The sequence below is a fragment of the Eleutherodactylus coqui genome, chromosome 3, assembly GCF_035609145.1.
Source record: "Eleutherodactylus coqui strain aEleCoq1 chromosome 3, aEleCoq1.hap1, whole genome shotgun sequence".
Lineage (NCBI taxonomy): Eukaryota > Metazoa > Chordata > Amphibia > Anura > Eleutherodactylidae > Eleutherodactylus > Eleutherodactylus coqui.
Genome location: NC_089839.1, coordinates 223448376 through 223462701, shown reverse-complemented (window position 1 = coordinate 223462701; position 14326 = coordinate 223448376). Strand labels below are relative to the sequence as shown.

Sequence of the window (14326 nt, the reverse complement as noted above, 5' to 3'; positions counted from 1 at the left end):
CTCCCCTCTGTTCCTCCCCGCTCTCCCCCGCAGCTCCCTGCCCGCTGCCAGCACCCGAACCTTTTCTCCCGAGCGGGCAGGTACTCACTAAGGGCAATGCTCGCTCGAGTAATTGCCCTTAGCGAGTATGCTCGCTCATCACTAGAGTTAACCCCTTAGTGGCGTGGCCTATTTTGGTACTAAGGATGCAACAATTTTTGGGGGATTTTCATCTCCACTTTTCAAAAGCCATAAGGATTTTATTTTTCCACTGACATGGCTGTATGTGGGCTTGTGTTTTGCGTGGCGAGCTGTAGTTTTATTGGTACCTTTTTTGGGTACATATGATGTATTGTACAACTGTTATCAATTTTTCTGGGAGGGCAGGGAGGAAAAAAACATTAATTCTGACGTTTTTTTTTTTTTTTTTTTACAGCAATGATCTTGCAGCATAAATGACAGGAAAAATCCTTTCTGATGGTCGCTACCATCAGCAGATTATTTTTATTTCTAGGTTTTTCTACTTTTGCACAATAAAAAACCCTTTTTTTTTTAAAATTATTATTTTTACATTGTTGTGTAGTGACCCAGTATATCATCCCGTTCCCCTCCATAAATGTCATACATGTTTGTCTTATGTTGATGCACTGTGCAAAACTCTCTTGTCATTTCCAGTGTATGTGTTGCACGGCTACAGCGCTAGAAGGGTTAATGTTAATAAAATCCAAAGCCTGCATTTAAATGTATCAAGTTTGTCATGTCATGTGGTGTAAGAGGAGGTTATAAATGTGATTGAGAGCGGGAAAGGAGTTCCATCTTCTGGTGTAGTAGGTCTTCCATCTTGTCTGCCACCTGAGTCCCACCTAACACAGAGCCACATGAAGGCACCTTCAGCCTTCCTGTGGTGAAGATGGAAGAGAGTTTAGCAACAGTCTGGAGGAAGCAAGAAACTTTTATTGAGTAGGAGAGACTGTGCCTGCTCTTGTGTGGAGCCCCAGGATGGAAGAGGCCAAGCAATTGCCTTGTGTGTGCCCTGGTCCCAATTCAACCAAGCCTTCCTGCTATTGACCTGCAGGACTGAGAGAGTGAGAGGAACCGCCATGCAGCGCTGTGTGCCCTTCCCTAAACATGAGTGTTGACCGATACAGAGCTGGTCTGCTCTGAAACATTATTCCTGTGTGTGGACTCTTTATTGACAACGTCTGGATTCACCGCAGAGGATGGAACGCTGGCGTTACGAGTGACAAAAGGATTTTAAGGTAAACCACTACTTGGGTTACCCTGTGATACTCCCCCAGCAGTAACTTGGACGGGTCCCATGCTACCCCCAGGGGAGGCAATGGTAGAACCCCGTGACAAGGTCTTGATCTACCCCGCTATCTCTTCGGCTGTGGGCCTACTCCTCGGACGCTGCACAGCCCCTTGTAAGCCGATGCTGGATTAACCAATTACAGCCATTCAATGATGTCATTGAATGGCTGTGATTGGTTTATTGAGTGACAGCTCTCATTGGCTGACGCGGCTCTCAATTAACCAATCAGAGCATTAGCTTCCTGAAGCGGGGTATTCAACCTCACTTCCAGGAATAACTGCTCTGTCGGTTTGAAGGCGGACGCGGCAGCCCGCAGCAGCGACGGAGACTAGTGCGAGGACCAGAACGCCGGCGGTAGGTGAGTAAATTAGACACCCCCCAAAAATAAGACACTGTGTCTTATTTTCAGGGAAACACAGCAGTAAAAGTGTCCCTTCTGTTGCCCCAATAGTAATAGTGCCCCCCTTAGTGACCCAAATCAAAATAGTGCTCCATCTTTGTGCCCTTTCCACCCTTGAATTTCCGACCAGGCAGCAACCAGACACGATCATGCATTTTACTTATTCTGTAGCTCTGGCAGGGGCGTAACTATAGTGGATGCAGGGGATGTAGTTTACACCCGGGCCCGGCACCCATAAGGATGTACCATGAAAGTCTGATAGAAATGGGTGCAAAAACATGCAAGCTCTTGTGCCCACTGCCTCCAGCCCAGCTGAATGCAGTGGTCAGGACTCTTAGAGGGTGCATCACTACTGTTTTCCTGAGGGGTATTGTCTCTCCTTGAGGAGAGCACCTAGAAGGTGGGTGAGGAGACTTGTAAGGCCATGTATGCTCCTCTGGGTAATGTGCAAATAAGGGAGATGGAACAATAGGTGACACTGCAGAGTTATTGTTCCATTTCCCTTATTTGCATATCACCTAGAAGAGCATGCATGTCCTTATAAGTCTCCTCCCTCACCTCCTAGGTGCTCTCCTCAAGGAGAGACAATACCCCCCTGACTCACGTCATAGGCCTCTCACTAGCAAAGCCAGAATCCTCTTGCACACTGATGAGGGAGAAACATCCCGAAACAGCTGTCTGTGCATAGATTCTTGCTTGGTTTTCAATTCCCAATCATTGTTACGACTTGTATAAAGAGTCGGACATTGATTTGAAGGACTGCAGCCATACAATAGAAGGCGCTGCAGAAGTATAGTTCCATCTCCCTTATTTGCATACTGTTTACCTAACTCCCTTTAGCAGTCAATGGACGTTATGGAAGGGTGTAGCGCAGCAAGCTACTAGATGGGGTCTACTAAAGGGGCCGTTCAGTGTTTGTGAGTCCGTTATTTCTCACTATTGTAGGAAGAATAACATGATTCTACACAATACACACACCACACCCAGCATATTGCGGCTCCATAATGTGTGACGCCACTCACTACTTCATTGTGTTCTAATGACCCTGGGGACTTCTGCAGTGCGGTCTGTACCCTGTGGCTCCCCCGCTGTTGTGGAACTACAAGACCCAGTTTGTCCTGACAGCCACAGGTTATACACAATTGGGAAATGCGGTGTATTATTGTAAACACGGTTCTATTTTATTTGTGGCCACTAATAGGTTTCTAATAGTACTGCATGGCACAGGGGCGTGTACACTTATGCATCAGGTATAAAGACTTGAGGAGGTGAGAAAGGTGGATGACAACTGATACGATTGCGTCTACACAGAGGTTGTCACTCAGCTTTCCAATGGTCAGACATAACTAAGATGTAGCAGAGTGGAACATGTTGACTGCATCCTTTCCTGATCTTATCTCTGACTGTAGTGTAAGTGGCGCCCCCTAACAATGGGTGGGCTCAGTTCAGCCGCCCTATATTTAGCTCAAAACAATCCACCTGAATGAGCCGATTCTGAGCATCTCTTATCGTCCTCTCACCAGATTGACTGTAATGTCGGCCATTGTGCGCCACTCCCAAGGGGCATCATTACTCAGACCCATCCCCGGGGGTTGCCCATAGAGGTGCCAGCCTATGATTCTGCACTGTGCCCGGGCTCTGAGCGGGACATGACCTGATTCTCTGTGCTCTCTCTACCTGTCGAAGGAATTGTGTTGTTTCGCTGCACAATGTCTGGGGGGTCTATATTGCTCTGTGGGATTTCCTACAAATATGGCGGTGCCTCAGAGATCGTCAACCCGTTATTGACTGCCTGCATGTGACATTGGAAGCACCTGGATGGAGCAAGGTAGGTGGTTTAGGGGCACCTGTCACACCGCTTCTCTCTTCTTCTATCCTCATATTACATAGCTGAACTACATGGACTGATATGGGGCCCGACATTGAACTGCTTCCCATGCCTAGTCTAACGCTGTTATAGAGTGTACCTGTACCTACCACTAGGGGGTGCTCACTATATTCCCCTTTATAAAGTTTCTTTTTGAATACTAGTTATAAAAATTAATATACAGTGAGCTTCCCCCAATGAAGGTTACATATACGTGTATGTAGTGAGCTCCCCCTAGTGGTGGCAGTATATATCTGTATACAGTAAGCTCCACCTAGTGGTGACTGTATATACTTTTATGTAGGGACCTCCCCCTAGTGGTGGCTGTATGTATATGTATACAGTGAGCTTTCCCCAGTGGTGGCTGTATATATCTGTATATTGTGAGTGCTCCCTAGTGGTGGCTGTACATACCTGTATGTAGGGAGCTCCCCCCCAGTTATGGGTTTTATATATCTGTATACAGTGAGGTCCCCCTAGTGGTTGCTGTGTATACTGTATATATATATATATATATATATATACAGTGAGCTCCCCATAGTGGTGGCTGTTTATATCTGTATATAGTGAGTTCCCTCTAGTGCTGGCTGTATGTATATGTATGCAGTGAGCTTCCCATAGTGGTGGCTGTATATATCTGTATATCATGAGCGCTCCATAGTAGTGGCTGTCCATACCTTATATAGGGAGCTCCCCCTCAGTTGGGGCTGTATATATCTGGATACAATGTGTTCCCCCTAGTGGTGGCTGTATATATCTGCATATAGCAAACGACCCATAGTGGTGGCTATATATCTGTTTATAGTGAGCTCCTTCTAGTGGTGGCTGTATATGTCTGTATACAGTGAGCGTCCCCTAGTGGTGGCTGTATATATCTCTATATCGTGTGCGCTCACTAGTGGTGGCTGTAGATACCTGTATGTAATGAGTTCCCTCTAGTGGTGGCTGTATATATTTGTATACAGTGAGCTCCCCCTAGTGGTGGCCGCAAGCAGCCATAATTATATAATTGAGCTTTGCTTGCTGTCAGCAAATGGGAACATTGTGATTTACACAGAGGCTGAAAGTCCATAAGGACCTAATACCTCTCACAGCTGAGGGTCTGCTATATTTGTATCCAGTCTGAACTAATCAGCAGCAAAAATCTATCCTGTCCTGAGATACTCAATTCTCTGAACCATGACATCTTCTCTCATTACTCCTCCATAGGAACCTCTATGGTCAGTGACCTTTGTGCCCCTCACGACCCCACCAGAGCCCCCCAGGACTACAGGTGAGAGTCCGCTTGAGCATGAGGTATCTAGGAGCTTCATTATGTGCTCCTCTGTCCTCCTGTACCCCTCTGCCCTGCATAGTGAACCCCGCAATCAAATCACTAACTGGCCCGCCTTCTTATCTAGAAATGTCGTCCTCATCACAGAGGACGCTGCGAGGGATGCCGTGCGGAAACTTGTGTCCTCCTCCTGCTGCTGCTGTAGACCGCGAGCAGAAGAGCCGGTTATCGAGAGGATCACACAGACGCCCCTCTTCAGGGTTAACGTTCTGAGATTTCCATGTTATTTTGCTCTGATTTTCACTTATATGCTGTTATACTCCAGTCACATCCGGAGCTGCATACGCAACTGCAAACTTCCCTGCTTCCCCCTCCTCCTGGTGAACTGTCTGACAGGGCATATTTTTTAGAGAGGCTATGAAATAGTGGCATGTATTTGGGCGTAGTAGTCGATAAACAGAAAATCATGCCCAACAATGTAATGTGCCAAAAAGTGTCCTTAGGTCCTGGAATTCAGGGAAGAGTGAGCTTTGTGTCTGTCGGTAAACTGCTGATGGATTCAAAGTGGCAGTAAACAGAATTCTAGATTCAGCTTTAGATGTGATTGGAGTATATAACATGGTAAAACTACAATATTTCGAATGCAGCTCTGGATGTGACAAGAGCATAAAACACAGGGCAATAACAGCACTTTCAATGCTGCTCAGGGTGTTACTGGAGTACAAAATAGTGCACTAACATTTTGAATGCAGCTCTGGATGTGAATGGAGTATAAAACATGGGGCAACAAAAGAAATTTAACTGCAGCTCTGGATGTGACTGGAGTACAAGACATAGCACAAAAACAGAACGTTGAATTCAGCTTTGAGTATGACTGGAGTATAAGACATAGTGCAAAAACAATTTGAATGTAGCTCTGGATGTGCTCAGATGTACAGTAGAACAATCCCCAATCTCTGTAGAGTAGCGGTATGATTCATTTCATGTGCTGTCTGTATGATGTGTCCTATTGGGTAATACCTGTAAAGGGCCCCTAATGTCTTAGAGCCCCATATTAGTGGATTGGTTTGTTATGTCTAAACTTCCACCCTTGTTACCTGTCCTTATTACAGTACAGACTGGAGACCTTCACTGAAACGAGACACATTGAGAAAACCTGCAAACCTTATACTGGTGAGAATAGCGCACACGTAGCAGCTGCTGATTTGTAGGCACATCATATCCACATATATATGATGTTCTGGTGTTTACTGCAGGGAGAGCTCAAAAAACAAAAACACCACATTTTTCTTGTTTTTTTTTGTATCTATGAGAATGCGTTGCTGCCCCCTAGTGGTGGAAGTTTGAACAGCAGTTGTGTTTATTCAGAATCTCTAACCCTAAATACCATAAAGGGTTAAAAGTATTTGGAAAGGCAGAGTTTTGGGCAAGAAAAAAGTGTAGAATAAAACCTTTCCATAAAAATGGGACACTTTTTGCAATTAATGCAATGAAGAGGGATTGGTGGTAAAACCTGTGGGTATAGGGGGGCACATACTTATAACTTATAGAAGTGTGTGAAAATCTGAGTGCACCCCAGGATGCTGCAGAGTCTAACTTTGAGTACCCTTTTATCTGTAGGTCAGCGAATGGAAGTACCAGAGAGAGACCCACCGCCTCAGCTTTGGGATATTGATGTCGGCACCCCGAAAATGTTTCATGAAGGGTCAAAGAAATTTGCACTTCCTCGATCTGGAGAAGTAAAGGTGAAGGGAGGATCCAACCGCTACTGAGTGTCCAGTATTTCTATATATTGAGATCAGTGGCTGATTAAGTAGACTATAAAGCCCTCACTATTCACACAAGTGGCGCCCCTCGCCACTATAACTATAGTCAGCAATATACATACCCCCGATGCCCCTCTAAGTGCTTCCCCATAGTAATAGTCCCCCTTTGTGCCCCATACAATACTATTCAACGTTTTTGTGATAATCCTCCTTGTAGTGCCCACTACAAGAAGTAACGCCTCCTTTTTCACTTACTATAAAAGTGCCCTCCTTTACATCTCACATTTCCATTTGTGCCGCCATCCCAAGGCAATAATGTCCAAAAGCTATGATCCCTGCTCTGTGCCTGCACAAAGTAATAAAGCTCCATATGTAAATTTACAAATAACAGAGCCACTTCTGTGCCCCCACAAATAACCCCCCTCAAAGTAATAGCATCCCCTCTGATTCCTCTCTACAAATAGTGCCCTTTTGTTTGGCCTTCACACAGAATAGATGAGAATGCCCCTTTACACAAAATAGTGCCCCAGTGTTGCCCCTTCAGACACAATTGAGCCCCTCTGTTACCCCTCTACACACAAAAGTGCCTTTCTGTTGCCCCTCCACACACACAATAGTGCCCCAGTGTTGCCCCTACTGTGGGTCAGTACGATTACGGTGATACCAAATTTATATAGTTTTTACTGTTTTTGTAGTTTTGTTTTTCTATTCTATTAATATTTTTCTCATTAACCCCTTAATGATATGGCCTATTTTGGCGTTGAGGACCAAACGATTTTTGGTATTTTTTCATCTCCATTTTTCAAAAGCCATAATTTTTTTATTTTTCTGTCGACATGGCCGTATAAGGGCTTATTTTTTGCGAGACGAGCTGTAGTTTTTATTGGTACCATTTTTAGGTACACATTTTTTAAATCCCTTTTATTGCATTTTTTGGGAGGCAAAACGCTAAAAATTAGCATTTTGCCTCAGTTTTTTAGCATTTTTTTTAACGCTTTTTGCTGTGCAGGAGAAAAAGTGCGTTCAATTTATTGCATGCGTCATTACGGACGTGTCAATACCAAATATGTGGGATTTTTTATTCTTTTTTTATGCTAATATGAGAAAAAGCATAAAGAAAGGGTTTTTTAAACATTTTTTTGCATTTTTATTTTTTGTACTTTAGTTTGGTCCTATTTTTACAGCATCTGTGTCCCTCTGAGGGGCTTTTACTACAGCACTAATGATCCCTGCGATAAGGCATGGCAGGACTTCTCTCCTGCCATGCCTTATCGCTTATTACAGCGATCTTAGGCTATGACAATACAGGACGCCGGTATCTGGTGTTCTGTTGCCATAGCAACCAGCCGGGCTCTCGTGATGTTATCGGCTCTCCCTATGACGTAAGGGTACATCATTTTGCGGGAAGTACCCCGCTCCCATGGGACGGGAAGGGGTTAAACAACATTTTTTTCTTAAACCAGTTACTTTCCGGTGCCATATACTGAGACCCAAAACTTTTTTATTTTTACGTCGATTGATCTGTGTGAGGGCTGTTTTTTTGCAGAGTGAGTTGTAGTTTTCATTATTACTATTTGGGGGTGCGTACACCTTTTTTTTTTTTTTGAACATTAAATTTTTATTAGCATTTCCAGAATATACAAAGCAAAAGTTTGAATGGTTGCGATTGGTTCATGGAGTGCTGGCTCTGAGTGGCTGAGTGCAGTGCTTCCTGGAGGTGGGAAATTTCCAATCCCTGGCCAGAAAACACACCTGAAGCCAACTGCTGGGGACCGGGGAGAGGATGCAGCAGAGCCGGACAGCGCTTCTTAGGTCATGTATGTGTTATTTTGTTTTTTTCCTGCAGCTAGGGCTTAGATTTGGCTTTGACAGTAGGATTTCCTATTGTCAAAGTTGCATCGCACCACACGAAAACTGTGTTTGCGTGCGATGCAACAGAGAGGAAGGATCCATACAGAAACATGGGCTACAAACCATCGCAAGTTGCGGGCATATCGCGAAATCCGCAAGGTTTTTGACTCGCAATGTCGCATGCTACAAAACATTGTAAATGTGATGGAAAGCATGGGGTTCACATACATGCGATCTGTAGCAATGTTGTAACGCAAGAAAATCATGCGACTTTGTCACCTGTGTGAAACAGGCCTTAACGTACACAGGGATGCCAAATATGTGGGGTTTTTAAGTTGATTCGTATTTTTATGGGAACAATGGAAATAGGGATTTTAGGAACTTTTAAGATATATTTTTAAACTGTTAAAAAAAACTTTATGACATCTTTTTATACTTTTATATAGTCACCACAGGGGACTGGAACTTGTGGTCATTTAATAGCTTGTACTATATACTGAAATACTTTACTATTGCGGTATATAGCGATTTTTTTTAATGTTGTCTCAGACAGGGATGGAAAGGTATATATGTGTGGCAGCTCTGGGGGTCTTCAGTTGGTTGCAGGCTGTCTTGCTTGCCCATTGGCACTCTCTGATGGACAAGCTGATGGAGTGTGGGAGGGAGTGATCTGCCTCCCACTGACTGTTTAGATATGTGGTCAGCTTTGACTGCGGCACCTAAGCACCCAACAGCCACAATCAGAACTAACTCTGATTATTGCAGTTATCGGCGGCTATCAGCTGTGCCTGACAGCCGCCAGGTATATAGTAGATCAGCTCCTGAGCTCGCCCCGCTCACATTTCAGGACTGCAGGATGTTTAGTCACGTTCGGCGGTCCTGAAGTGGGAAACAGTAACCTTTAACCCCTTAACGCTATTGGATGTACCGTTACGTCCTGCACGTTCGGGGTATGTATGAAGGGAGATCACAGGGCAATCTCGTTTCATAACAATGCTGGTGCAGGCTGTTTTTTACAGCTGGCACCCGCCCGCAACAGCTCCGATAAGTAGCGTGGCTCATCGGAGCTGTTAACCCTTTAAATGCCACCGTCAATTCTGACAGTGGCATTTAAATCCCCGACCGATGTTCAGGGTCCCGTACTGCCCCCCCAGTGATGAGATCGTGGGTTGCCGTGTGGGTGTCATGGCAGCCAGGGGCCTTCAGAAAGGCCCCAGGGCTGTCATAGCAGAATCAAGCCATGCTGTATGGTGAGGCTTGATAGAATGCGGTATAATTTAATGTTATGGCATTACATCATACTGCAGGAGCGATCAAAGCATGGCACGTTCTTGTCCCTCCTAGGGACTAATAAAAAAAAGTAAAAGGCAATAAAAGTTTTTTTTGTTTAAACTCATTTGCCATATTTATAATAAAAGAATCTAAATAATAGAACAAAAACACATATTTGGTATCGCTGCGTGTGTAAATGTCCGATCTATCAAAATCAGGGGTTATTTACACCGCACGGTGAACGTAGTCAGAAAAAAAAAAAGAACGCCAGAATTGAGCTTTTTTGGTCACCCGGTCTCCAAGAAAAAATGTAATAAAAAGCAATTAAAATGTCGTATTTACTCCAGAATGGCGCAAACAGAAACTACAGGACATTCCGCACAATACGAGCCCTCACACAGCTATGTCAAAATAAAAAAGCTATGGCTGTCAGAAGATGGCGACAGAAAATAATTTAAAAAATTAAATATCCTTGAAAAAAAAAAAAATAGTACAGCAAATAAAAGACTATATAAATATGGCATCATAGTAATCGTACTGACCCATAGAATAAAGTTACCAGGTCATTTTGTTGCAGTGTGTAACAAAAGATGGTGGAATTTAGTTTTTTTTTCATTTCACTCCACTTAGAATTTTTTAAAAAGTTTTTCAGTACCTTATATGGTACATTAAATAGTACCATTGAAAAATACAACTCATCCAGCAAAAAACAAGCCCTCAGACATCTATGTTGATGGGTAAATAAAAGAGTTATGATTTTTTAAAAGGAAGGGGAGGAAAAACTGAAAATGGAAATAAAAGGACCATGTCCTCAAGGGGTTAAAGATTCGTTTTCTTACTTGTGGTTACAGTGAATCAATCTGTGACCTTGTGTTACATTGTTTCAGATGTGCCATAAATGTGGCGGTCGTGGACGCTGTAAATGCTCAAGATGTGGTGGATCGGGACAGGTAAGATTCTTCTCCTTATTCTCCCCCTTGTCGGTCTGGACGGTCACATTAAGGTTCTCAGTTTCTCCACAGTTTCGATGTCGCTGCTCCAGCTGCAACCGCCAGAAATCCAGAAACAAGAGGTGTCCGGCATGTTCAGGGAGCGGCAGAAGGAGGTGCGCAGTGCAAGGATCATGTAATGTATATAATGGAAGGACAATTGGGTGGACTATCCTCTCCATACAAGAATGGAAACATCTCCTCACCTCTATAGTAATCGTTACCTGTTATGTTACTTTGTAGTATAGGTTTATATATTATATTCCTGGTATGGCGGTATGTACACGATGATGAAGTGGTGTTACCGCAGGACGGCTCAGGAGCGCCCTCATCTGAATAAGTTGTGAGGTGTTATCTTGTCAGTGAGGTTGAACACTGGCCAGCGTGCTCATGTGAATTATCGGACAAGGCGTGATCGTGGGCGCCAGACGAACAGACATTCCCTTTTTGAAGTTGTGCGAGTATTTACCATTCCTCGATCCGAAGTGTTACGTGTGTAACGCAAATACGTCATACTGTCAACCAGGCACTGTGCAGGATGGTGGTGGCTCCATACTGGTGTGGGGGTTGTTCTCATGGCATGGGTCGGGTCCACTGGTCCTCCTAAACACGTCATTGACCGGTGCCCACTACATTTCACTGTTTGCTGCCTATTAGCAGCCCTCCATGGACTTCATGTCCCCCACAATGATGGGATATTCCAGCAGGATAATGCACCGTGCCATCGACCCAAGTTGTCCAGAATTGGTTGGAGGAGCATCCTGGAGAGTTCCTATGACTGGTACAGCCTGCATGGTCACCCAATATGAACCCGATCCAGCATTTGTGGGATTTGATGGAAAGGTCCATTCAGTACTGAGATCTGCACCTACAAATACCCCAGAGCTGTAGGGGCTCTGCAGATAGCTCCACATCCCTGCAGACGTTTTCTGTCCACTTGTGAAATCAATGCCATGTTGAGATGCTGCACTTTGCTGGACTGGAGGCGTCTTACATAATATTAGTTCCTGTCCCGTGACTTTTGGCATGTTAGTGTATATATCAGTTTTCACAGACCAAAACTGTGCGTATTCCCTGCGTTTTCAAGTACGTGTGCGCACATATTCATTGTGCTTTTCCGTGTATCATGCTTATTCCTTGCGTATTTACGGGTTCCCATTGACTTAAATGGGCTATTTCAGTCGTAATATTTACCTAAATAGGACATGCTGTAATTTTTGTTAGACGCACAAATATATCTGAATACCCAAATGCAAATCAATGGGGTTTTAGCACTCCCAATAATGCGCAAAAACAAATATGCACCAAATATGCATCACAAACACTCTCGCGTGAATGAGGCCTTAGGCTGTATTTACAAGGGCAATTTCCTTGCGCAAGTTCCTTCCGATCCTGATATGGATGGAGCTCGCACGACAAAACGACCCATTTTTTTATATCGCACTCGCCCGTGTAAATACGGCCTTAGGACCAATATTGCACTTATAAACCTGTGATTTTCTATGTCAGTGCGATGTATTTTACAAGAAAACTGCATCGTGGTAAATGTGATTTTCACGTGTACGAAAACTGCATAAAAAAATCCCATCGCACTTACATAAAATTCGCATCATCACGAAATTTGACTTTTTTTTTTTGCCTCATAGAAAACCATGACCCAAAAATAGGGCGCGCTGCAATTTCTCCATCTCAAACTCAGTGCGAGAGAAAAATCGCCCAAGTGAATTAACCCATTGAACATAATAGGTGCTTTTCACGTACACGTTCTGTCCCTATTGTAAACTGACGGACCTTGCGCGTGAAACCCATTTGTGTGAATACTCCCCTAACATGAGTTTTTTAACCCTTCAGATGCAGCAAATGTTCCGGACGAGGTAGAAGAATCTGTATTTCATGCAAAGGAGAAGGACGACTCTTATATTACCAGCAGCTAGCGGTGAACTGGTGAGCTGGCGTCACTATTGTGGGTGTGTGTAGTTATGCAACGGGCATGATGAGTGCATGGGGGGGGGGTGGGGGGGTAGGAAGTGTCATGATGATCCTGTTGCATCTAGCAGCATAGACCTGATAGGGTGCAATCACTTGGGCAATTTTCCGATGCGAATTCCGTCGGATTGCGATAGAGACAGAACTTGTACATGAAAGGAACTCATTGATTTCTATCTTATTGATTCACAAGCGACTTTTCTCTCGTAGCGCTGGTCCAAGATAGAAAAATGGCTGCATGTCCTGTTTTTAGGTGATTCCACGTAAAACAATTGTCTGGTATTGTCTACCTGTAATAAAACACATCGCACTCCTATGCTCTGTGATAACAACTGTGAGGGATTAGCGTTTAGGATCGGTAGCAACCTGGGCATAAGCAGTCAGAGACAGTGACACATGGGATAAAGTCTTTAGTCCAGGCTTTGCCTGGGTTTATTTACAAGCAAACAAAAGCAAAATACAGGCCTTAACATCAGGCAAACATAAAGGAAATCCTGCTCGTGTGAGCACTTACTAAACATGTAGCATCCCTGTCTACGTACTGGTAAACAAATGGCTCCTGCACACAGCCAGCCAGGACTCTCAGACCTGCAAAGGTCTCAGCTCTCCCTCTAGGCCCTGTAGGCCCAGGCTTTATAAGGCCTGGTACCAGCCCCACCTGGTACGTGGGAGTGACCATCCCACCCTTCACTTTGGTCACTCCAGGAAAAGCCGGCCCGGATTATGCGGCTTGGAGCCACCTACTTGCTACAACGTGTTAGTAGCTTAATGCTACTAACACTATACTGCCGGCTTCCTCCACCGAGCCCAGGCTGCTCGGTGGCATGTATCTGCCCAAGCGCTCCCCAAAGCAGCATAGGAGAGCATCCTAGGCGAGATATACCTGCCCTCCAGCACCTTGCCGGTCACCGTCTCACATACCCTCCCCCTCTGTTCGAGCCTGTGGGGTCGGACACCTTTAGCCGCCATGCAATGCGTCCTTGACAAGGCATCGGCATTGCCCTGTAGCTTTCCTGCCCTGTGTTCAACAGAGAAACTGAAATTTTGAAGGGTCAGGAACCACCTAGTGACTCTGGCATTTCTTTCTTTTGCCTGTGACATCCAGGTTAAGGGGGAGTGGTCTGTGATCAGCCTGAAGTGCCGACCTAGCAGGTAGTATTTTAGGGATTCCAGGGCCCACTTGATGCCTAGGCACTCCCGTTCAACGATACTGTAATTTTTTTTCGGGTGGCGTGAGCTTCCTGCTCAGATAAATTACAGGATGTTCCTCTCCTTCTACTTACTGGGACAGAACTGCTCCCAGTCCCACATCGGACGCGACTGTTTGGACAATAAATTCTCTTTTAAAATTGGGTGTGACTAACACTGGACGTTTACAGAGGGCCCGTTTTAACTCTTGGAACGCCTTTTCTGCGTCAGGGTTCCACTTGACCATGACTGACTTACTGTTCTTGGTCAAGTCTGTTAGGGGCGCTGCTATGCTCGCAAAGTTTTGCACGAACCGCCTATAGTACCCTACAATGCCTAAAAAGGCTCTCACCTGCTTTTTAGTTGTGGGTTGTGGCCAGTTCTGAACGGCTTCAACTTTATTGACCTGGGGTTTTATAATACCCCTACCTATTACATACCCC

The 14326-nt window shown here is 44.7% G+C and overlaps 1 protein-coding gene across 1 annotated transcript in view; it reads left to right on the top strand.

Annotated features, from left to right (window-relative positions):
* Positions 1–3340: 3340 nt before the first annotated feature.
* LOC136621467 (protein SSUH2 homolog) overlaps positions 3341–14326 on the top strand; it is a 28078-nt gene continuing 17092 nt past the window's right edge. Inside the window, exons 1-8 of the mRNA XM_066596972.1 lie at positions 3341–3519; positions 4768–4831; positions 4959–5091; positions 5944–6004; positions 6452–6576; positions 10608–10670; positions 10743–10825; positions 12561–12653. Of these exons, the coding sequence (XP_066453069.1) occupies positions 3510–3519; positions 4768–4831; positions 4959–5091; positions 5944–6004; positions 6452–6576; positions 10608–10670; positions 10743–10825; positions 12561–12653 (632 nt within the window). The 5' untranslated portion in view covers positions 3341–3509. The remainder of the gene's footprint in view (positions 3520–4767; positions 4832–4958; positions 5092–5943; positions 6005–6451; positions 6577–10607; positions 10671–10742; positions 10826–12560; positions 12654–14326) is intronic.